Source organism: Ictalurus furcatus, chromosome 13 (assembly GCF_023375685.1).
Source record: "Ictalurus furcatus strain D&B chromosome 13, Billie_1.0, whole genome shotgun sequence".
Classification (NCBI taxonomy): domain Eukaryota; kingdom Metazoa; phylum Chordata; class Actinopteri; order Siluriformes; family Ictaluridae; genus Ictalurus; species Ictalurus furcatus.
The window spans coordinates 7514616-7539004 of record NC_071267.1 but is presented as its reverse complement, the minus strand read 5'-3'; the positions used below and the strand labels follow the sequence as shown (position 1 = coordinate 7539004).

General features: G+C 39.4%; 1 protein-coding gene across 2 annotated transcripts in view; it reads right to left on the bottom strand.

Annotated features, from left to right (window-relative positions):
• The window catches only part of prkg1b (protein kinase cGMP-dependent 1b), a 256193-nt gene extending 239503 nt beyond the window's left edge, over positions 1-16690 (bottom strand). The window contains exon 1 of one of the 2 annotated variants that reach the window (XM_053639520.1): positions 15884-16690. In XM_053639520.1, coding sequence (XP_053495495.1) covers positions 15884-16149 — 266 coding nt within the window. In that variant the 5' untranslated portion in view covers positions 16150-16690. Of the gene's footprint in view, positions 1-6367; positions 6964-15883 lie in introns of those variants that run through there. The other variant, XM_053639519.1, reaches the window with a different exon arrangement.
• Between the last annotated feature and the right edge of the window lie 7699 nt (positions 16691-24389).

Below are 24389 nucleotides of genomic sequence, written 5' to 3'. Positions count from 1 at the left end.
GAAAGATGCCTAGGGTTCCTGCTCACCTGCGTGAACGTGCCATACGCCTGCTGCAGGGAGGCATGAGGACTGCAGATGTGACCAGAGCAATAAACTGCAATGTCTGTAATGTAAGATGCCTAAGACAGTGCTACAGAGAGACAGGAAGGACAGCTGATCATCCTTGCAGTGGAAAATTGCATGTAACCATGTGCCCCCCCGCCCCAGACGTGATGGAGAACTTGCAAATGCCTTGGTGGAAGAGTGGAGGAACATCTCACAGCAAGAACTGACAAATCTGGTGCAGTCCATGAGGATGAGATGCACTGTAGTACTTAAAGCTGGTGGCCACACCAGATACTGACTGTTACTTTTGATATTGCCCCCCCCCCCCCCCCATTTTGTTCAGGGACTCATCATTCCATTTCTGTTATATAATATCTGTGAAACTTGTTCAGTTTATGACTCATTTGTTGAATCTTTTTATGTTAATACAAATATTTACACATGCTAAGAAATTTGCTGGAAATAAAAGCAGTTGAATGTGAGAGGATGTTTCTTTCTTTTTTTGCTGAGTATATAAACAATGATATGGTCAAGTTTTCTGTAAGGAGACATGTATTTTTAACATTTTTAGAAGGAGTCTCCACTGTAACGCTGTAACTTTACTACATGGGAAAGTCTGAAGATGGAGAATGTTGTATTTTGCAGTTTCTCTGTAACAAGCTGCATTTTTCCCTTATTAATGACTGTGTGTAGCTATAAAAGAAGATAACAGGAACTAACTCGATTCATGGGCGTTCCATAATGTTAAAGGTAACTATAAATGGAAAAAAAAATACTAAACTAAGTAGTAAAAAAAGCTACATTTTAAAAGTTGGAATTGTGGAATTGTAGTATTATAGGAATAAAACACTTTGGGATGTATGTTACAATAAAACAATCCACTTCAGTAGTATGCAGTGTTATCACTATGCATTTGGCAGACACCCATATCCAGAATGACTTACATATATCTCATTTACACAGCTGAGCAGTTCACGGCCTTGCTCAAGGGCCCAGCAGTGGCAGCTTGGTGGTGCTGGGATTTAAACTCATGACCTTCTGCACAGAAGTCCAATGCCTTAACCACTGCGCTACCACTGCCCCTAATGCTTACTAATTAAATGTTTTAAATTTGTGAGGATGTAAAATTAAATTAAGTTTAAAAGTGGAATGTGATGGACTAGTGCACTTTGCATCCACACGCACAGTGAAGTGGATAACGAATTATGTTTTAGGCTCCTGATTGGCCCAATAAAAAGCATTCACCATACTGCCTAGAGATTGCAAGTTCAAATGCGACAAGGCTACAGCTATCTGTGGCTGGGAGTCCAAGAGAGCAAAACTGTCCATGCTCTCTGGGTGGGAATGATGGCACACTATCTCTACCCTGTCAATCAGAGCACTAACCAATCATGGGCATCTGTGAGCTCATGTATGTGGAAGAGGGCGGATAGCGCTTTCCTCTTAATGTGTTATGGCACCATGTGATGCAGCATGAGCAGCAGTTCCAAAGTATGTGCTTGACTGGCTTCATGTGTCTGAGAGGAAGCACATTTTAGCCTACACCATCCCTGGCTGGTAGCTGTCTAATGGCTGGATGGTGGATTAGAAATGGCCAAGACCAAATTAGGGAGAAAATGGAGGGAAAAGAAGACTTTATACTTTGTGGTGGCATACATATGAGAGTGTGTGTGTGTGTGTGTGTGTGTGTGTGTGTGTGTGTGAATGTCAGTTTAAACATTTGAATATATGAATAATGCTTTGAAATTTTAAAATAGTCATTTTGCCTAAAATTCCTGTCCCTAATACTGATAGTTTATAGGGTCTTTTCTGTCTAACCCAATTCACAGAGTCAATGAAGGAAATCTAAAATCCATTCAAATGGTCTGTTATAAAGATTGACTGTGCATATGATAGCACATCTTAAATTGCAAATCATGTTTCCATAAATCATTTAATCACCAATGTCCTGGAGAGATTGTAATCAGAATCTGGGCCCGCACGCTAGACTAACCTGATGGACGGCTGTCTGGTGATTTATAGGGTTATTCTGTTCTCACTGCTAAATTTTCTTATTATAGCCCCTCAGTGAGATACCTCCCAAGTTCTCAGATTATCGATGGATCTATAGCATTATAGTAACAGCTATATAAAATCTCTAAGGCCTGATAAACCAAAAGTTCCACCTGTTCCACCACTCCTGAATCAACTTGAAAGACTCCATGCATGCAAACACTCAATAAGCACCAAAATAAGCTTCAATAATAGATGTACTGGCACTGACACTTCATTAGGCCTTTGTAGACGTCAAAGACACTCCTGTTCATTAGCGAGATCTAAAAGGACAGCGCTGCCGAGTGCCAAAGTTTCCTTTTGAGCTGGCAGCCACATGAGGTGGCTATCATTCAAGACCAGCTAAATGTGAGCCTGTCCAAAATGAGCGCTGCTTTGAGAGGAGTGTGGCCATGGAGACAGCGAATGAAATGCCACCTTTCGTCAGGCTCCACAATATCGAATGAAAGTATTTGATATGAAGATGCATCATTAGAGCTCAGACGAATGCTGATGCTGCGGAGGCAGCCACATGGAGCCTGGCTTTATTAAGATACGCCAAATAGATTCAGAAATTCTGGCATCTGTTGTAGGTCAGGATGCTCACGGTGCACACTGCAATCATCCTCTGCTTAACTGTCCACTCATGTTCAGTGTGTATTTCTTAACCTCACTTCCACTCTTTTGTTTGAAAAGATTTATGTGTGCAAGGCCAGAGAGTCCAAGTCTGAGCAACGGCCTTATAAGGAGAAAGTATGCTCTCATGGATAGACATTCCGAGGGAAAAAACCTTTAGAGGACTTGGATTGAGAGAATATTACACTGACTACTTTTTTCAAGGACTCCATTTACTCTGAATGTCATCCTGTGCAATAAAAGGTTAGTTGAATGGCATTAAAACACAATGCCAAAATGAAAAAGATTAAATATATTGTAAAGTAATGCCATGCATTTAGCATCAGAGCCCAGTCCCTCAGGAGTTTTGATAAGATTCTGTCTCAAAAAAAGCCCAAAACAATAGCCTTTGAAATGGTTCACGCTGTTGCTCCATTCATTGTAATCAGACGCTGTGACACTAGCCGAGGAAAAACTTATATACTCAAGCAAAAAAAGAAACATCCCTTTTTCAGGAGACTGAATTTTAAAAATTATTTTGTAAATCCAAATAAACTTTACAGATCTTTATTGAAAAGGGTTTAAACAATGTTTTTAATTTTTGTTCAATGAACCATAAACAATTATTGCACATGTACCTGTGGAACATTCCTTAAGACACTAACAGTTTACAGGTGGTAGGCAATTAAGGTCATAGTTATAATAACTTATGACACTAAAGAGACCTGACTGAATACTGACTCTGAAAAACATTTGAAGAAAGATGCCTAGAGTGCCTGCTCACCTGCGTGAACATACCATAGACCTGCTGCAGGCAGACATGAGGACTGCAGATGTGGCCAGAGTAATAAACTATAATGTCAGTAATGTAAGACGCCTAAGACAGTGCTACAGGGAGACAGGAAGGACAGCTGATCGCCCTTGGAGTGGAAAATTACATGTAACCATGTGCCCCCCAGAGGTGATCGAGAACTTGTAAATGCCTTGGTGGAAGAGTGGAGTAACATCTCACAGCAAGAACTGACCAATCTGGTGCAGTCCATGAGGATGAGATGCACTGTAGTACTTAAAGCAGCTGCTGGCCACCAGACACTGACTGTTACTTTTGATATTGATTCCTTTGTTCAAGGACTCATCATTCCATTTCTGTTCACCAAACGTCTGTCAAACTTCTTCAGTTTATGTTTCAGTTGTTGAATCTTTTTATGTTAATACAAATATTTGCACATGTAAAGAAATTTGCTGGAAATAAAAGCAGTTGAATGTGAGAGGACTTTCTTTTTTTGCTGAGTATACATTATCTATACTTGATATATTCCAACCCACGCATTTTCAAAAATAGTTTCAAAGATAGATAATGTCTGGAAAGAAAACAAATCTGTGCAAAGAGATACTGGAGAAGATTGGTTGCACAATGACATCTGCCATTACACAATACAAAATGTGCATATACATTTTCACTGCCATACAATAACAGTCTGCCTCCCTTCATAATACTCTAATAACTGCTGGAATATTTTATCATCCCTTTAATACATACATGATCTGATCTTGTCTTTGTATTCTGCACATTTAACTACATCGACCTCTTCCACTTTAGTGCAATAATGGATATTGAATATTGATATTGATATTGATATTGTGTGCACCTTGAAATAAACAGCATCACGTCACACTGGATGTACTTCAAAAAGAGCACATATTAGCATTTGCTTGCCAGACAGTGCCTGTACACACGATTAACAGAAAGAGCAGAAACCCAAAAAAGAACAGATTGCACTCGCCCAGAGTTGAAAGAATATTGCTTTCCACTCAATGCTGGAAGTAAATATCTATGTCACGCAGGCACAGGGAGTTGTGAAAATGCTCTCTCACGCACATATAAAAAGACAGAGAGAGAGAAAGAGAGAGAGAGAGAATGCAAAAATGGGGGATGAGGGAAGCAGAGGAATGAATGCAGACAGGGGCTGAGTAATCCCACTCCAGAAAAAACATTTCTGCCTTGCACATCCTGCCTGCGTTTTATTATTATTATTATTACAAACAAAAGCATTTAATACTCAGTGATTAACAGAAATGCCCGATTTTCACTTAATCAGTATCATTATGAACCACTCCCACTCACTTCAACAGAAAGTTAGGTAGGAGGATGTCAGATAATTATCTGAATGATACTGCACTACCGCATATGATCTATGATATTATTAGCTCTTTAAAGCTACATTTAGTCCTGTATAGCTGTTTCACTTCAGTGTTAGCATGGATGAGCTGAAGCAACAAGTGGGAAGGTGACACTTGTTCTTGTCTGTGCTTTAAATGGGTTGCACATTGAGTATACAGACCAAATATGCACCCTAGCCTTTGCAGAGCCGTCAACATTCAGAGCTGGTGTCAGTGCTATGAAGATCATCAGTGAAGCAGGTAGAAGTACGAAGCAGACGTCAGTGCGTTACAGCAAAAACCCGGTTGAAATTATTCATACAGTGGTCATGAAATGAAGTCCAGTTGGACAGAAATAAGCTGTGTGCATGCTGACTGAACACAGGAACAGTGGATTTTGCTGTGTACCTGTCACAATTGAGTCCCAGTAACAGTAAAGGAAAAGAAGTGACATAAAAGGTACAATTATATCACTATGCAGAAAAATTCCCTGTGTTGAATGGACACTGCTTGTATATGCTGCCATTCATTCATTCACTCATCTTTAGTAAACACTTCATCCTGCTCAGGATAGTGGTGAAACCATAGTCTGTGTTAGAAACACTGCATATGAGGTGGGAATATACCTTAGTCCAGGGGTTCTCAAACTTTGTGCAGCCAAGGACCTGCTTAACTGTAAAATAAATTCCAGGTACCCTTTCAGTAAAGTTTTTTCATGAAAACAGAAATGATCTTCTTTATATGTACAATAATATTATTTGTGCCATAAAGCTTCTTACTCCTGAATTTTCCACTGACACAGCATATTAGGTCATATTAACCTTATTTATAGACTACATAATGTTTTTGAGTTATTGAAGTTTGGTTGAACCCCATATTCAAATGACCAATTAGTCAAATAGGTCCATAAGTACAGGGTGTCCGGAAAGTTAGGAGCCAATGGGAATATGTCGAGCAAAAAAACAAAAGTGATACAGGGGCATAGAAAATGCATAGCGCATTTGTTGTAAATAATAAATACAAAATTAAGTATATGTAGTTTTACTCTCATTCGATGAGTTCTGACTTTTTGGACACCCTAGAAGACCTCAGTAATAAACATAATAAACTTTGATAATCCACTGTTGTAACAAAAACAAACAAGCAAACAAAAATCACAGAACCCCTGGCTATGCTTCATGGACCCTGCACTTTGAGAACCTCTTTGGAAAGATTTTGGGAATTTGGAATGAACGTGGAGTAAACAGAGGATGCAACTGAATTCAGGATGGAAATCGAAGTGACCTGAAGTTGCTCCACCATGCCACCTGTATGATTCCTGCTAGACACATAGTGTATACAGTAAGGGTTCGTTCAAACATCTAGACATTATATTAGGTACTGTTAATCAAATGGTAGGGATCGTTCTATGCTGTGACTTTAATCCTTGAATAACTTCACTTGAAGAATGTATGAACACACCACATATGCATACAGATCATGTGTGAACGTGTGAAATGTTTATTTGGAGACCTACTCTGGGCTCTTGGGGTAGAAGGGCAGGGTGACTTGGCTAAGCTCCTGGATGTCCAGGGCAGTTGGCTCAGCTGAGATGGCTTGCCGTTTGGTCCTCTGCTGCTCCTGGAGCTCGTTCTGTTTCTGCTGTACCTGCTGTGTGGCCGGTTTGATCACAGAGCGGTACTTATCCAGTTCGGTCTGTAGTTTCTGGATCAGCTCATCTTTCTGGTCCAGCTCGAGCTCCAGCTCGTCGATCAGCGCGTCCCTCTGCCTCAGCTCCTCGATCTTCTCCTGCAAGGCGTACTGCAGGTCGCGCAGGGTGCCCATGCTCCACTGGTGCTCTCAGAGCTTACAGCTGACCGTGCAACAAGCGCAACAAAAGCTGTCACAAACCCGCACGCACGTGAACACTACTAAGGAAATAAACGCAAACAGTCACGAGAGCATACGAATTCCCGATGCATCGCGCGCACACGCATATACACACAAAGTTGTTTGTTTCCTTTTCTCACGCTCTTCTCGCGTACATTGTCTTGAACCGCTCGACGTCGCGAGCGCTCCTGGAATGCCGACACAGTTAGCTTTTTCCTGCTTTTTTCCTCCCCCTCTGTCTGGAGTAGCGCGTTCGCGCGACTCTGCTCCGCGAGATGCTCAGCCAATCAGAACTCGCACGTGGACAGCAGTCAGCCAATGAGATCGCTCGGGTACTTGAGCCTGTCTGGAAAACCTGTTACACTCACATGCTCACACCGCAACAGCTCCTGAAGTTTGGGATGCATCGTGACACTGTTGGTTTGAAGGAAAACCGAAACATCCGTAGGCAATAAAGGTGTCAGGATGAATTCAGATATTACTGGGACACTCTTTTTTCGAATTTCCACTTTGTCTAAGCTTTCTCGACATTATTAAATAAATCTGGCCATACATTTCATACATGTGAAGGTGAAATCCTTAACATATTATAATTACTTCATATGTTACAAGATGATGGCCTGAGTTACATTCTAGTATAATTCATTTCTTTCCACAATAGGAATAACTGGGTTTACAAAATCTTCCAAATTCATAACAAACATATGCTTCTAAGTTATACTGTCCTAATATATTGAATATTCTTGGTGATGTATGACTGTGATTGTTAAGGCGAATAAAACTCCTCACTGGACAATGAGCAAATAAAATGATTTACTTCATTTTCCCAAAAGATTTGTGTGGCACAGCTTCGCAGGGTATAGCATTGCCATCTCACATCTCTATGGTCCGAGATTCAATCCTAAACCCACATTACTGTCTGTGTGGCGTTTCTGTGCATGCTCCTGGTTCTCCAGTTTCCTCCCAGAAGCATGCTGGTAGGTAGATTTGCTACACTAAATTTCACCTAGATGTGTGTGTGCGCATGGTGTCCTTTGATGGACTGGGTGTATTCTCGCCTCATGCACAGTGTTCCATTTTGTGTATGCCCCTCTTGTTAAACCTTATCAATACATTTATGTATCATATGTGTCATAAGATAACCTACTGTATGTGGAACTTCCTCTAGAACCATATGTGGCAGCTTATTTTCATGGCTGGGTGGGTTACTTTAACAATGTATTCCGTTACCGTTACAAATTACTTCATGAAAAATGTAATCAGTAACATGATCCAAGTATCACAAAATGAAAGTAATGTAGTCTGATTATTTTTGGATTACTTCAAGGTCACATATGTAAATAAAGTGAAGAAAAAAGCAATATGATCTAAAATACTTTTATTTAGAGCTCATTTAAGAGCTTAAAAACCTGTTCAGTGTTTGGATTTGTTTTAAGAATAAATAAATAAATAAATAAATAAATAAATAAAAGATCACTGTCCCTGATGTGTGGTAACATTACATCATTACCGTTAGGGTAACCATTCTGGTTTTCCAAAAAGACAGGTATGAATGCATACTTTAATACACTGAAAATGACACACTATTAGCATCACATAAATATATATATATAAATAAAATTGGTTTCATTTTGCCCACATTTTACATTTTTTCCTACATTCTTTTGAATGTCCATGGAATAAGATAAAATATTAGATGCCATGAGTGAACCTTCTGCCATCATTTACACATTTGAATAGCCATGTAATACGAAACAATATGATAAGATGAAATTAAAAATGACCTTATATGGCCATGGGTATTGTTTCAACTCAGGACAGCTGTCATTTGCTGCTATTGTCAAGCAACTGTTTGATGCAGTTCACAACAGGGCTTCACCTTCGCACGTCCGCTGAGAGTAGGCTAATGGTTGAGAGGCAGGAATTTGGCCAATAGTTGCTGCAAGCCTTTTATAATCGAACAATTGGTGTGCAAGAAGATGGGAATTACAGAGAGCGGTTAAAGCAATGCAAATATGCACACACATAATGCCGTATTAGACCATAAGCACATCATAATGAAATTAAAGCCGAATCCCAGACATTTTCTCAAATTTAGAAATCCCGGCCGGACACCTTTTGGATGTGTCCAACAAAAGCATTTCAGAGAACAATTTGTGGTAATATCTACCACATTAACTTTGCACAAATTTTTTTTTTCAGATGCACCAGGAGGTTGTTCATTTGAGCCACGGCTGGCAAGAGAGAACCAGAACTATAATCAACCAGCTGCCTATATTGTGTTATGTCAAAATATTAATTTCTTAGGTTTAAAATGTAAAAAATTGTAATCCTGATAGTATTCCCTTTTTTACAAAATGTACCTGTAATCTGATTACTTTGTTTTTTGACATAACTGTAACGGATTACAGTTACCATTTTTTTGTATCCTGATTATGTAACGCTGTTAAATGTATTCCGTTACTTCCTAAGCCTACTTACTTTGTACTGTTACCCACCCACCCCTGGGTGAAATATTCTGCTCTACCAGCACTACCTTAAACAGATGGAGTTTTAATGATCTCCAGCAAACACAGTGAGTATATGTCCAATGAAGCATCTATGCAAGAACCATCAAACCCACCAGGTTAATTTCATAGTCATGGCTTTCTGCATCAATACGCCTAATAAACAATGACTACAGATTGTATTGTGCCATGCTGAATGTTGAAGTAGCGAGTAGTGTTGTGTCACTGGTTGTACCTAAGTTTTGCATGTTCTCCCCATGCACACATGGGTTTCATCCAGGCTCTCCAGTTTCCTCCCATTTCCCGAAACATGCCAGTACGTGGACTGGCTGCTCTAACCCTTAGAAGTGAAGAAGAAGTGTGGGACTCTGTGTATGTGTGTGTGTGTGTGTGTGTGTGTGTGTGTGTGTGCATGGTGCCCTGATGAATATATGATTGAAGTGTCATATTGTTGTGCCTGTATGACCTCCAAATCTTTTATTTAATTCTCTATATAGAACCATATAGAAATGATTTCTACATATAGTAAAGACACAATACTGTAGAAAGTACTACATTACTATATATAGTAGACCGTATCAAATCAGAACCTACAGTGCGGTTTTAAAAAAGGATAAAATGCTCCCCCTTGGGGTATGAAGAGAGTATGACAGCCTTATTGGATTAAAACAGTTCTATAGGGACCGCAAGACACCATGGGGCCCACACGCATACAAAATTATTCTTTTCAATATGTAGTTAAGAAACAGCCCTGATTAAAAGCAAGCCAATCTTATAAGACATGTGTCAAGATTACATTTTTGTATCATGTATCATATTTTTATATACTTTCTTTCTCTTTTTTTTTCTTTCTTTTTTTAAGTCCTTGGATAGAACAACCATTTTCCAAACTTTGGTGTGAACAGAATATTTGTCAAAAATGACACATGCAGTGCGCCATCATTTTTGTCCAAAATAAGGACCCTTTGGGAATTGTTGTCCTTGTGTTGCCTTCTGAACATGTACTTTATCACCTGAAGCACAAACCTTTCCCAAAAATGCAGCCTACCTGCTAAACCAACCTCCTTGCAAATCTAACATGATTGATGTGGCAATAATTTGAAGTGTCCATTATAACAATTTTGTGCATGCTGGATAGCATAATGTATTTTAGTAGCAATATTTGATTTTGTTTCCTAGCATTTAGACAGCCTCTTTTTTAATCTAATTTCCATGAGAGCTCTAATTTGAATCTATCCGATTCATTATGATGAATTACAGGCCCAATTAGGGCGCTGTGGCATTCTCGCTGAAGAAGCACAAGGAGTCTGGGGAGCACATCAAAGTGTCGCAACAAGATGCGACGCAAATGCAGCAAGGGTCGGCGTGACAAAACCAAGGGCCTTTTATCTGTCCCAGCAAGATAACGCACTGTCCACAGTACTTTTCAAGGAGCTTCTTGATTATATAGGGAGTGCTAAATTGGGCCAAGTATGGGAGACAGACTCTTCTTAAATACAAACATGTCCTTTGTTCTTCAGTGAAAAGGCGTTCACTGTTTACTTGTTTATATTAAAGCTTAATTAGAGTCTATCTCACCAAAGTTTGATAAGAGCCCTAGAAAGATTCTTGAATATATTACATGTTTGTATGTGAAGTTAACACTTTACAGTATTGTACAGGGTCTAATGAATGAACATTACTATATGAACACATAACTCACTCCTATTAACTACTTATGAATACTGGGTAATTGCTCAGTAAGTAAGAATAAATTAAGGATTTGTTAATACATTATGAACTAAGCAATAATTATAGTATTATATACTCTATCTTGTGGAGAATTAAATTACCTATTAAAGAACTACTAGCTGATGCAAAGTAGTCTACTCCAACACTTTATCACCTACAATTAATTCATCACACAATCAATTTTATTTATTCATTATTATTATAAACATAAAAAGATGTGCTCAGAATATGGAGATGTTAACACACCCTGTATTCACCACCGTCCCTTCTGAACGGTCTTTGAAACTTTATATGTGTCAGTATGAGTCAATTGGCACATTTGACCTACAAATGAGACTCTTCTATAACACTAGTGTGTAGGAGAATCGATTTCTTACTTCAAGTCATTCCTTTATGTAGTAGAAAGAATGTTAGGGTTTCTTCTGAATAATCACAAACGATGACTTTCTATGCCTTGTACAGTGCCTTACAGTCTGTGAAATATCATTTCCAAATAATACAGAATGAGAAAATACTTTCTGTGCGTCACATAATGACTGAAGTGTTACTGTGTCTCTTCTCAGGAGTTATACTGCATTTGACATACTGCAGAAGCTAGCCAGCTAACTGTGATTTTGTATATTTTCTCCAAACAGTGAACTGTATAGTCAGTGTCATATATTTCAAATGACACTGACAGTGTCATATATAGCAAATATGTCTCATGTTGATTAAAGTAAAAACTGTATATACACTATAACTCATTTAACATTTAATGCTAATGCTGCGAGCAGCCATATTGATTTGATGTCGCTTGCTGAATTGTAAGTTGAGGGGGCATTTTCTTTGGTTTTTCCAAGTCGGAAGTCAGAAATGAAAAGTTATGACCTTTAGTCTAATGCAGCAATAATGATGATCTGGAATAGTATTGCAAAGTGAAACACAAACTCATTATTAATTATTAGTTAGCTAGTAGTTCTCCAAAAGATATAAATATAAGTCTCTGTAATTATTAAAACGATCATAATGTGCTTTTCTTGATCTGAATGCTATAGAATAAAAAATTTAAAAAATCATTTTTTTAGTAAAAAAGAAGCAAGCACACCAAATCATAAAAAGAAAATTGATTAGTAAGAACAACAATAGCAACAACAAAAACACAATATGTCAATCCAATAGTACATAAAATGGTAGATGGTAGAAGTAGTTTAAAACCTGAAGAGATGGCAGTTGAGGTCATAAGTTTACATATGCCTTGCAGAATGTTCAAAATGTTTTTTTTTTTTTTTTTTAAATAAGAGGGATCATAAAAATGGCATTTTGTTTTTAATTTAGTACTGTCCTGAATACCAATTTCATTAACATTTACAATTAACATTTTGCAGATTCTGCAAGGCGTATGTAAACTTATGACCTCAACTATAGGTGCATTTTTGAGCTTTTCAGGCAGAGCAAAAAAAAAATCACTCAGAGAAAAAAAAATCACTTCTTTTCAGCCTGGCCTGACGGAGTGGCTGAGGGATTTGACTATGAAGGCATGTAACACTGAATAAGGTCACAAAGGTAATGGGGTGCTAAGCCATGGACGACTTTATAACAATGAGGATTTTACAGTCAATCACAGGAAGCCATTGTGTGTAGAAATACAATAATCCAGTCTGAAAGAGATAAAAGCATGAACTAATTTTTCAGTATCAGGTAATGGTAATTGTGGTCTAATTTTAACAATATTATAGAGATGAAAAAGGAAGCTGGTTATGTTGTTAATATATTATTTGTTACTATAGTACTGCTCATTCATTTCTGCTTAGTCCCTGCATATTTACCTATGATTAACTATGATTTCAGTATTTTAATGTGTTATCTATGGGAAATAAAATCATGACTAGAAGAAGCTTTGTAAAACAAACTACTGCAATGGCTGGCAGAAAGACAATCCTTTTTATCTTTATTTATCTCAGTCTACTAATTGGGTACAGAACTTTATTTTGAAAGCCAGTTGATTGTTCTTACATATGAAACCCTGTATAGCTTCTATACAGACATCGTTTTCTTATACAGACTTACTGTGATTTGGTGACATCTAGTGGGACAAATATAAACTAGCATGAACGGACTAGCTTATAACAATAAATATAACGGGAGACATTAATTCTGCATTACTTTCAGATTTTTGAGATTTGTCTTTCAAACAAACCATCAAAGAAGCTATTCATTATATGTCACTATGTTTTATTACAGTTTAATGACTTATTACCACAGACTTAGCAACATGATCCAGAATAGAAATTAAATAAATAAGCCTGTATCTTTAATCTGTTACTTATTAACTGCTTGTTCTCAGATCTTAATGTGCCTCTAAAGGCAGGAGTACTTGGAGGGTATTTGATAAGTCTGAGCACTCAAAGACAGTGCTAGTATTAACTATAAAACAAATATGTGGTGTGCGTAAATAGCCTAATTAAAGTGATAAAGATTTTGACATTTTTCTGTTTAGATTAGATGTAGATTGTTAATAAAATCATTTCTAACATTTCACTATTCACCTAATAATAAAAACTTCTCAGTTCAGTTTAGAGTATTTTAAGGTCATTTAACTAAAAATGTGTTCAAACAACTGGCAGTGTATGTTATGTAATTTAATAAAGATTTACATTAACTGTAATCCCGGTTGCATATATGGCTATGATAAAAACCTAACAAATTGCACACCCATATATACTGTAGCAGGAAGTTCATCTGACATTAAATATGTAACAGTGAGCATTAAATATTCAGCAAGGTTAGGATCCAGGAGGTAAGCTGTGCATGAGTGGGGAGAGAGGGGGAACTGCACAATGACTGCTTTCATATGTGAAAAAGCATCCATCTGTAATCTGTGGCCAGTAGCACCGGGCACTGAAGGAGATGTGTTCATATTTTGCTAAAAATGGAGCAGGACGTGCGTTTTTCATATGGAAAATAAATGCGAGAAGGAGAGAACTTTATGCAAACATGTGAAGCAAATTTCCTATATTTCCAGATACTACTGAATGTCAAAGGTGTTATTTTATTTAGTTTATGCAACAGTAGAAATGTTGTTGTGCATATGCTACACTCTCAGAAATAATGGTACCAAACTTATGCTTCAGTGGTAGCACCAAGGGTGCATCTTTTTATCTTTAGCATGTCTCTTTTACCTTAAAATGTGAATATAATGTACCTTTAAAAATAATTAAAGTACATTGTTAAAGGCCTACACCACATGCACCTTCTTAGTTACCCTTAAGTGTACCATTTGATGCTCTACAGAGATGCTTCATGAACTCCAGCCTGTCAGTGATAGTGCACTTTTATACACAATAAAGGTAGAAAAGATGTATCTTTGGTGGTACCAATGAGCTGAATAAATTAAGCAAAGTAAAGTGAAGTGATTCAGGTCACATGACTCATCCCTTTTGTAAAAATCACAACTTATAGCAGGGGTATAAATATTAGGTAACACATAGGCCAAATTCCCTTAGTCATTCATAACAATGGGAAAGACGAAGGAATATAGTTGATATCCTTTAATTTGAAGGATCTGGAGAGATTCTATATGGAAGAATGGTCTCAGATCCCTTACCATGTATTCGCCAACCTCATCAGACATTATAGGAGAAGACTCAGAGCTGTTATCTTGGCAAGGGGGGGATAGGAAAAAGTATTGACTAAAGGGGTGCCAATAATTGTTGCACACACACACACACACACACACACACACACACACATATACATATATATATATATATATATATATATATATATAGGAGTAAATGTTTAAATCTGATTTGAGGTGATTGGGTTTATCATGTATTAATGCATTCATATGCATTCATGAGAATTATTCTGAATTTGGAGAATTAATAAATTATTATTATTAAATGAATGTATAAATGAACGATAGTAGACAAATCATTCAGTTTTGTATGCTCTTTTTCGGGGCAGTGTCCATGACTGACCTGAAGTAGTCACGTTATTCTGTATTTATACACCCCCCTAAGAAATCTCTGTACCACCTACACTAAAATTTACAGCAATTTACTAGCAGTAGAGTTGGCAGTAAATTATTTAAATTTACAGTAAATAACCATTAAACATGGTGGTGTAATATCTTTACAGATAATTTTTGTTATTTTGCAGTATAATACTATACTGTATGTTTCCAGAAATGTACTGAAAATTCTGTAATATATATATATGTAATATATATAAAACAAATATTTTACTTGCAGAATATATATATATATATATATATATATATATATAGATATATATATATATATATATATATATATATATATATATAGTATAAAATTAAATAAGATCAAGTACATTTGGCTGATACAACAGAAGTTTGAGGGTCTTGTCAAAGGACATGGCATTCTGGTATTGCTAGGATTTGAACACAAGGCCTTCTGATCTGTAATTCAAAGCCGCAACTACTGATCCACCACAACTGAGCAAAGTCTTCACAAGCATATAAAGTTAAACTCAAGGTCGACACGAGGCGCATTTTTACCATTCTCACCCTTGCCAAAAAGCTTAGATATCCTACTATGCATTGCATTTTCTGGTATTTTACTGTAAACCAGTGCACTGCTCTAATTGCCTAATTGTTTACATTACAATACTGTAAAAAAAATACTAATAATTGTTTTGTAAAATAAATAGTAATACTAGCCTACGACTGTAAATGTACAGCCATTCTTTACAGTGCATAGTGTTTACACCAGGTGTTTAGAGATCATAAGTCTGCCAAGACTTTCTTCAATAGTGTAAGAAGAATTTAACACAACTTGTGTTATTAAAACATCCTACATGGTGATTTATCAGTGGATAATTTTTCTGTGCTACAAATGACACAACCCTTGGATCAACTTTGTGTCTATGAGCAATCAGAGCAATGAAAACATTCTTTCCCTTACTTGTCAGACTTGGGGATTTTGCGAAAAGCCTCTCCAGTGAGCTCGGTGAAGGAGGTGAAGCTTTGCGGCTCTGCTGAGATGCCCTGCGCTCTCCTGGTCCTCGGTCCGATCATCTGCGCGCTCGGTAATACCGACTGACATTTGTGCAGCTTCCTCTTCAGTTCCTGGATCTCCTCTTCCTTTTTGCTGAGGCGTCTTTCCATCTCCTTAATCCTTTCATCCTTCATCACAAGCAGCCTGGCCAGGTCCTCGTCCAAATCGCTCATATTGGAACTTTGGCTCTCGCGACAAAGAAAAGCCGGTGCCGGTATTGCGTGTGCGCGCGAGAGAGAGAGAGCAAGAGACAGAGTCTTCAGATCTCCCGCGTCCAGATTGACTTAATGCAAATGGTATGTGTGTGTGTGTGTGTGTGTGTGTGTGTGTGTGTGTGTGTGTGTGTGTGATAAAAAAAAAATCTGTACTGTATTGGCCACTGTACTGAGTGCTGAGTGTGGAGTAAAACTAAGCCTGCTCGTGTACTCGCATTAACATAAGACATGAAGGCTGACGTGGTTCCGCGTAACTCGACCCTCTACTTGAAGACAGCTAGGTGGATCTGATTCGCTATAGGGATGCTTCATGAGCACTAGCCTGTCAGTGATTTGTCCACCTGGTGAGCACAGAAAGTGTCCTGTCTGATAGTTTACACTTACACTCTGAGAAATAAAGGTATCACACTGTACTTTGTGTTGCTTGTCACACCACCAAGGGTGCATCAGTGTGTCTTTATGTATATATCTTTAAAAAATAACTGAAGGTACATAATTGACCCATAAAAGCAACTCTGATATAACTTTAAAGTGGGTTTTTTTTTTTTTTTTTTAAAGTACACAACATGCACCTTTTCATTGGTACCCTTGAAAGTACCACCCAAGAGACAAGGAGAAGTATAATTTGGTACATTTATTTCTGAGAGTGTATATATTATGGACTTTCTCATTGAAGGTTTTAAGTTAAGACACTACAGGTGAGTAGGATAATAAAAAATAAAAAATAAAATCTGCGTATACTATATGGACCCCTGACCATCACGCACATATGTTAGACTTCCCTAAAGTTGGAAGCACACAACCGTAAAGGATGTCTTGGTATGCTTTAGCGTTAAGATTTTACTTGGAACTATGAGGTCCAAACATGTTGCAGCATGACTATGAACCTGTGCACAAAGCAAGCTCCATGAAGATATGGTTTGTCAAGGGTGGGGATGGAAGAACTTGAGTGTCCTGAATATTAAGAGCCCTGACCTCAACCCCACTGAACAGGATCACAGACTGCACCTCAGGCCTCCTCATCCAACATCAATGAGTTACCACATTAATGCTCTTGTGGCTGAATGAACACAAATCCCCACAGCCACGCTCCAAAATCTAGTGGAATGCCTTCCCAGAAAGGTGGAGTGGAGAAACAACATATGGGTGCACAAACTGTTGATCATATAATGTATCATAATCAATCTTTGCCAGTTCATTGCTGCTATTCGTACAAGTACTTTTCTATTGGAAATATTTCAAAATGATACTTTATTTATCAAAATGAGGCTTCATCTAATTAAATATGTGCACATTTGCATACTTGTTAAAAACAAAAATCCACTTGGGTGATGATTTGGGTGATGTTAATTCAGTTAAAATGTTTATTTTAACTGTGAAGGCACTCTCAAGAAAAAAAACCCATTACAGAACAGGGTTGGAAAATAATTTTATTTATTGTTTAACCAAATAAAACAACACAGGCTGGTGTAAATGTTTTGGTCATTTGTTCAGTATAAAATCTAACATCCAACAGATATCAACATTTTGGAAAACTCTGGAAACACTGGAAAACACAAGGGAAAACATAAATCCTTTAGTTGGTTCTATTTCCCAAAATATAAACAAACTAGTGGCCTATTTTAAAGGACCGCAACCAAGACAGGCAGCTGCTATGTAAATGCATCATGCAGCACACGATAGTAAAAACTGTTGCGTCCCATGGTATCTTAGTCCTGATGTGCACCTCTAGTGTCAAATTATGTAAAATCAGATCAGCAAACTAGCTTTTCAGTGACAAACCTATGACATGATGTGAATGGGATGAGTGGGCAGAGCTTTAAGCCTTCTTAAACACTTCTTTGTTAATAATTCTTTTACAACAGTTTAAGAGAAGGCATGTTATAGATGCAGTGTATCCAACAATTCTGAAAAGTTCACAATTTCCTTTATTTCCACCTGTAGTGTGTTTTCAACTCCAGGTAGTGTTAAAGCCCATTGCTATCAATGAAAATGCTACTCTGATTAGCATATTTTACTATAATTGTATATTTCCTAGTAGTCCTGCTTCTTTTAAGCATGTATTTCTGTCTATTTTGTTTTACATAATTCATACCATGAACACTGATGGTTTATATGAATGCCTGAAATCCTCTAAACATTGACTAAAGTTAATATTTACAAACTCACTGGTATGGCGAAATCTTCCACCTAATTTCCCCATGTGACCTCTGAAAAATAGCTCAGTGTAAAGCCTGAGGCTTGCTTTCAGTACACCTTGGGCCTGAGTTACTCTATTCGTGTTTGATGCTTCAATAATGGATACTTGACTTTGTTTTTTGTTTTGTTTTTTCCCCTGTCAGATGGCTGCATCCTTACAAGATGGTCACATTGATCCCAATTCACAAAATTTGAGTGTGGCGTTCATCTTACATCCCATGTATGTGTGTGTTCTCTGGGGAGTGAGATCAGCTATGATTGGCAGTCTGGCAGACATTAGTCACCGGCCTTCCTGTAATGCTTACAATTTCTCTTGTCGGAACTGTGGAGGGCCTCTAATGCGAAGACAGGATGCTGCAAAATCGATAATGTTTATCTCCATCCGACCATCTAGATGGGGAGGGAGGAGAAGGGAGTGGGAGCATTAGTTGCTGAAAGGCTGTGTGTGTGTGTCTGTGTGTGTATGTGTGAGAATAGAGATTTACAGCTATGGGTCAACAGCATGAATGGACACGCATTAGCTTACATAGTTATGCGTCTACAGTACAGAGAAAAGAAATGAGAGTTAATGAGATGCTTGAGAAATAAAAGAAGTCCCATTTAAGTTCTTTCTATTTATATTATTATTTCTGTTTCTATTTATTATATTAGAAGTTCTGTTTATATTATTGCAGTATTGATAGTGGTTCATCATCATGTCTATAGCATTTAATTATTTTCAGCCTCTCAAATATACTCAGATGATGAAGAGGTGTTTATTTTTAGGGCCACTCTCTCGTTCTCATTTGTTCTCACTCCAGTATAACAGATTACTTCTGCACTTGCCATAATTACCAAGGGATCAGGTTCTTATTTTCAACACCTCTCTTGTCTGTATGCACCACACACAGGATTTTATACTTGCATGACTGTTGCTCCCCAGAGCTTTTGCAGCCAACTGGTAGAGACAGGAAGCTGCTGACAGCCTGCAGATAAGACAACACTGCACCGTCTGCATTAAATGAATCCATGTAGTGTTCCAACTACTTGACTCGAGCAGCTTGAATATGCACATTCTTGCCTGACAGTAGAGGAACTATGTGAACCAAATGGACTGCAATGTAACATAAAGCAAGTCATCAAACCTGTCCCCATTGAATTCTTTTTGTATAGTCTTTGTGCCCTCCAAAATATTATCCACTTCTTGAGTAAATACTCATACAGGAGGTAAAAACATGAATGAAAAGGTCAAGGCACTTGAATCCTGCTGTATTCTAGAGTGGAATAAGAAACTGTCAGATCAGATAAGATATTGTCTGTTATTTAGGACAAGAGAAGAAAAAGGTTGAAAAGGGGAAGATGGCCAGAGAGAGAGAGAGATTTCTTGGATTTCATATACAGTCATTTGAAAAAACAAGTACACCCCATGGAAATTGTACGTTTTTTTGAAATACTAGGACAAGCAAAAATTTTAACATTTTTGAAACAGTGTCTATTAATGAAGTTAAATGTTTATTAACTTAATAAAGTTTATTGAAGTTTATACTTGAACAAAACCATAAGTAAAACGTCTGGGTTACGCATGTAACCCTGTTCCCTGAGAAGGGAATGAGATGTTGCGTGAGCTACATGCTGTGGGAAGAGCCCTTGTAACCAGGTTCTGAAGCTTGTGTAATATCATGCCAATTAAGTGCATCGCGTGATATAAAAACAGCATCTGTGAACCGCGCCATCAGCCTCTATTATCTTAAGCGAAGACGCAATTCACAGGCATGCCCCAGTATGACAAAGCTACACAATGTCTTGTTCCCTTCTCAGGGAACAGGGTTACATGTGTAACCCAGGTGTTCCCTTTAAAAGGGAACTCAACGTTACATGAGCTACACACTGTGGGAATGACAATACCCACTCCGTCATACTGAGGGTATGGCCTGTATAAAAAGATCCGAGTCCAAGGGTCGCTGCAAGACACTCAAGCCTGGGGTGGAATGTATATCCAGGCTGCATTATCGAATGAATGTGTGTGGCGTAGACCACCCCGCTGTAGCACACACATCCTGTAAGGGTAGACCTTTGTACAAAGCCACAGAGGAGGCGAAACCACTAGTGGAATGAGCTCTTATGCCAAAGGCGTAGCGTGACCGCGTGCCTTATAAGCGATAGAGATTGCTTCCACTATCCAATTAGAGATGCGCTGCTTCGACATAGCATCCCCTCTACTGTCGCCACCAAAGCAGACCAGCAGCTGCTCAGACCTACGCCACCGGCCGGAGCAGTGGATGTAAGTACAAAGAGCACTTACAGGACACAGTAGTGGCAATTTATCTTGTTCCAGTGTGAGGAATGGAGGAGGGCAGAAAGCCTGCAACACTACTGGTTGGGCAGCAGACGTAGGCACTTTAGGAATATAATCCGGCCTAGGATATAGGAGGACCTTGGCTAATCCAGGGGCAAAGTCAAGGCAGGAAGAGGCAACATAGAGAGCTTGTAGATCTCCTATTCACTTGAGAGATGCCAGGGCCAGTAGACGAGCTATCTTTAGAGTCAGAAGCTTCTCTGAGGTTGACTCTAAGGGCTCAAATGGGGCAACTGACAGACTTTCTAGAACCACAGAAAGGTCCCAGAAAGGTATGTGTGGTCTGCATATGGAAAGAGCTAACCCTGTAAAGAAACATCCTTGTAAGAACTCCAGGACTGCTATTGTGCAGTTCAATGGGTCTAGCTCATGTTCCTCACACCACGAGACAAAAAGTTGCCACATGAGCACATACAATTTGGTGCTCTAGCGTTCAACATTTTCTCTACAACCTCAGTTGCGAGACCAGAATCTATGAGCTGGTGCCCCTCAAGGGCCAGACCCACAGTTTCCATAGTTCCGGCCGAGTGTAATAAATCAGCCCTCTGGCTTGAGTAGATCCCTGTTGATGGGAATCTCCCTGTGGATGGGAATCTCCTAAGGAGTGCCGTTCAGCAGGGATATTATCTCTGAGAACCATATTTGAGCTGGCCCATAAGGTGCTACTAGCAGCAGACGTAGACAGTCTTGGTGAACTCTCGCTAGAACTTGTAGGAGCAGAGTGATCACAGGAAAAATGTACAGATGTGACATCGGCCACATGTGCACCATGGCGTCCAGCCCCATTGATGTGGGAGGAGTGAGGGCAAACCACAGCAGGCAGTGTGTTGTCTCCTCGGAGGCAAACACATCCACTTCCACTTGGCCAAACCTCTGCCATATGGACTCCACCACTTGTGGATGGAGCCTCCAATCCCTGGGCCTCAGCCCCTGCCTCAACAGGATGTCTGCCCCCACATTCCAGTTGCCCAGAATGTACATTGCACTCACTGACAATAACTTTCCCTCTGCCCAGAGAAGAATTAGTTGCACCTGCCTGAACAGGGGGTGCGAACATAATCCTCCCTGGTGGTTGATATTTGAGACCACCGCTGTGTTGTCTGTCACAACTTACACATGGTGACCTCTCAATTGAGGAAGAAAGAATTTCAGTGCTAGAAACACGGCCCGCATTTTTAGGCAATTTATATGCCACTCTATACAAGGACAGCCGTCTAAGACCACGCCCCAGCCCATGAGGGAGGTGTCTGTCATTACCGTCTTGCGATAAGGAGACACCCCAAGAGTGTGACCGAAGGCTAGAAACCGAGGATACCTCCAAATTCTCAGAGAACTTAGGCATCGCTGCTTGACACTGATTACTCTCAGAGGTTTCATCCTTGGACAAAACCACTGACTTTTCAGCTACCATTTTAAGGGTCTCCTGTGCAATAGGCCCAATGGTATCACATTAGCTGCTGCTGCCATAAGCCCCAACAATCTCTCAAAGAGACTGGAGGGGATGTCAAGATCCAGCTTTATCTTGCTCAATGTTGATAGGATTGACCCTATGCATGTTGGGGATAGAAATGCCCTCATCATAGTAGAATCCTTTTAACCTCTAGAAACGTTGTTCTCTGCACTGGAGAAAGCATACTTTTCTTGAGGTTCAACCTGAGCCCCAAGCTCTTCATGTGCATGGGAACAACATCTCGATGTTGAATCGCCAGTTCCCTGGATCGTGCTAGAATTAACCAATCATCCAGGTAGTTTAATACATGGATGCCCTGTAGTCGCAATGGAGCCAGAATGACATCCATGCACTTTGTGAAGGTGCAAGGGGATAAAGCTAGCTCAAAGGGAAGAACTCAATGTTGATATGTGTTGCCTCCAAACGCAAACCTCAGGAACCTCCTGTGACTGGGCAATATCGGTATGTGGAAATATGCATCTTTTAGATCTATCGTCACAAACCAGTCCTCAAACTGAATCTGTGGAACGATAAGTTTGAGTGTCAGCATCTTGAACCTGTATGTCCGAAAGGTAAAGTTTAGATGATGCAGCTCTAAAATTGCCTGCATACTCCCATCTTTTTTTGTGGACCAGGAAATAACAGCTGTAAAAACCTCCCTCCAGTGAACGGGGTACATGTTCTATGGCCCCTTTGTCCAATAGGATCTTACTTTCTGCATTAACGTCTGTCTCTTCTCTGTGCTGACTACTGTGGTGAGCACCTCTGAACCGGGGGGGTCGAGCTCTGAACTGGACCCGATAACTCTTTTCTATGGAAGACAGAACCCGTGGCGACACATTTGGCAGTAGTTTCCACGCTGCCAGATAGCCCTTTAATGACGTAAACTTTTCCACGTTCTATTGGAGGGAAAGCATCAGATTTCCGTTGCCCTGTGACAGCTCCCTGACCAGAGAACACTGAAAACTTGGGACAGCCATGGCTAGGGGAGGCCCTACAGTAGGAGGGTAGCTCAGAGGTTAAAATGTTAGACTTCTGATCGGAAGGTTGTGAGTTCAAATCCCAGCACTGCCAAACTGCCCTAGTAGTAGGCTGTGATTCTGGTCACCTGGTTCCCCTGGCTGTCTGCGGGGGAAGGCAAGCCAGCACACGTGACTTCTGTGCCTCCCTCGCACTAGCGCTGGTGAACTGGCTGAAAACCGCCATATATTGAGCTCACTCAGCAGGTCTGCTTGGTAAGCCTGCAACACTGCCATTCTATATAATGACCCACAAGCAAGACCCACTACAACATAAGCCTTGCCCACCAATGCCGGGTGGCCTTACATGGTTTGGATGGCAAAGCCGGCCCCCCTAAATTACCTGTCGTCGATGGTGAGAGGTAGCTCGCAAGTGCCTCCACCTTCAGCATAGCTTAATAGCCGTGCCCACGATGGCTGAATAATCAGACATCGCAGTGTTACAAATACAGCTTATGTATGGTTTTCCCCAGAAGCTTGATATTTTATCATGCACTTCTAGAAAAAAGGGGAGTTTTCTGCAGTGTGAGGGAGTAATCACTTAGTAATCACTTCAAGCAGCTCTTTATATGCTTCAGACCTGCTCTCAGATTTTAGCACACCCTTTTGGCTCCTCAGAGTCAGAGAGGAATTTATTTATTGATTGATTTTTATTTTTTATTATTAATTATTATTATTATTATTATTATTATTATTATTATTATTATTATTATTATTTAATTAATTAATTAATTTTATTTTTAAAAAATTGGCTTTCCATAGCGGAAGGAGGAGTCGCAACACGGGTTCCAAAATCCAGCGGAGAGCCAGACCCAAAGACAGAGATCAGGACCTAAACTGGCTGCCTGCCTCTGCAGTAACTCAACCCCTCTCGGCCGAGAAGAGAGCGAGGCGCGAGTGGAGCTGCCTAATTGTAAGGCGTTAATAATGCACACATTCAGACCTCTCGAGAGCTGCCATGGCGTGCTCCATCCCTAGACACTTCACACAGAAAGTGTGTCCATCCCCGTGATGAAACTGGAGCGAAGTATAACACACTTCCTGAATTCTCTCTCACTCATACTTTTCTCTCTCTCTCTTTTTTAAAGGGATAGAAAAGTAAAGAGATTTTTTAAAAAATATAGTGAGGAAATGAAGAGTCTTTTTGCGAGCATTACACAAACGACTGTAGTCTCGCTGAAGATAATAAGGCTGA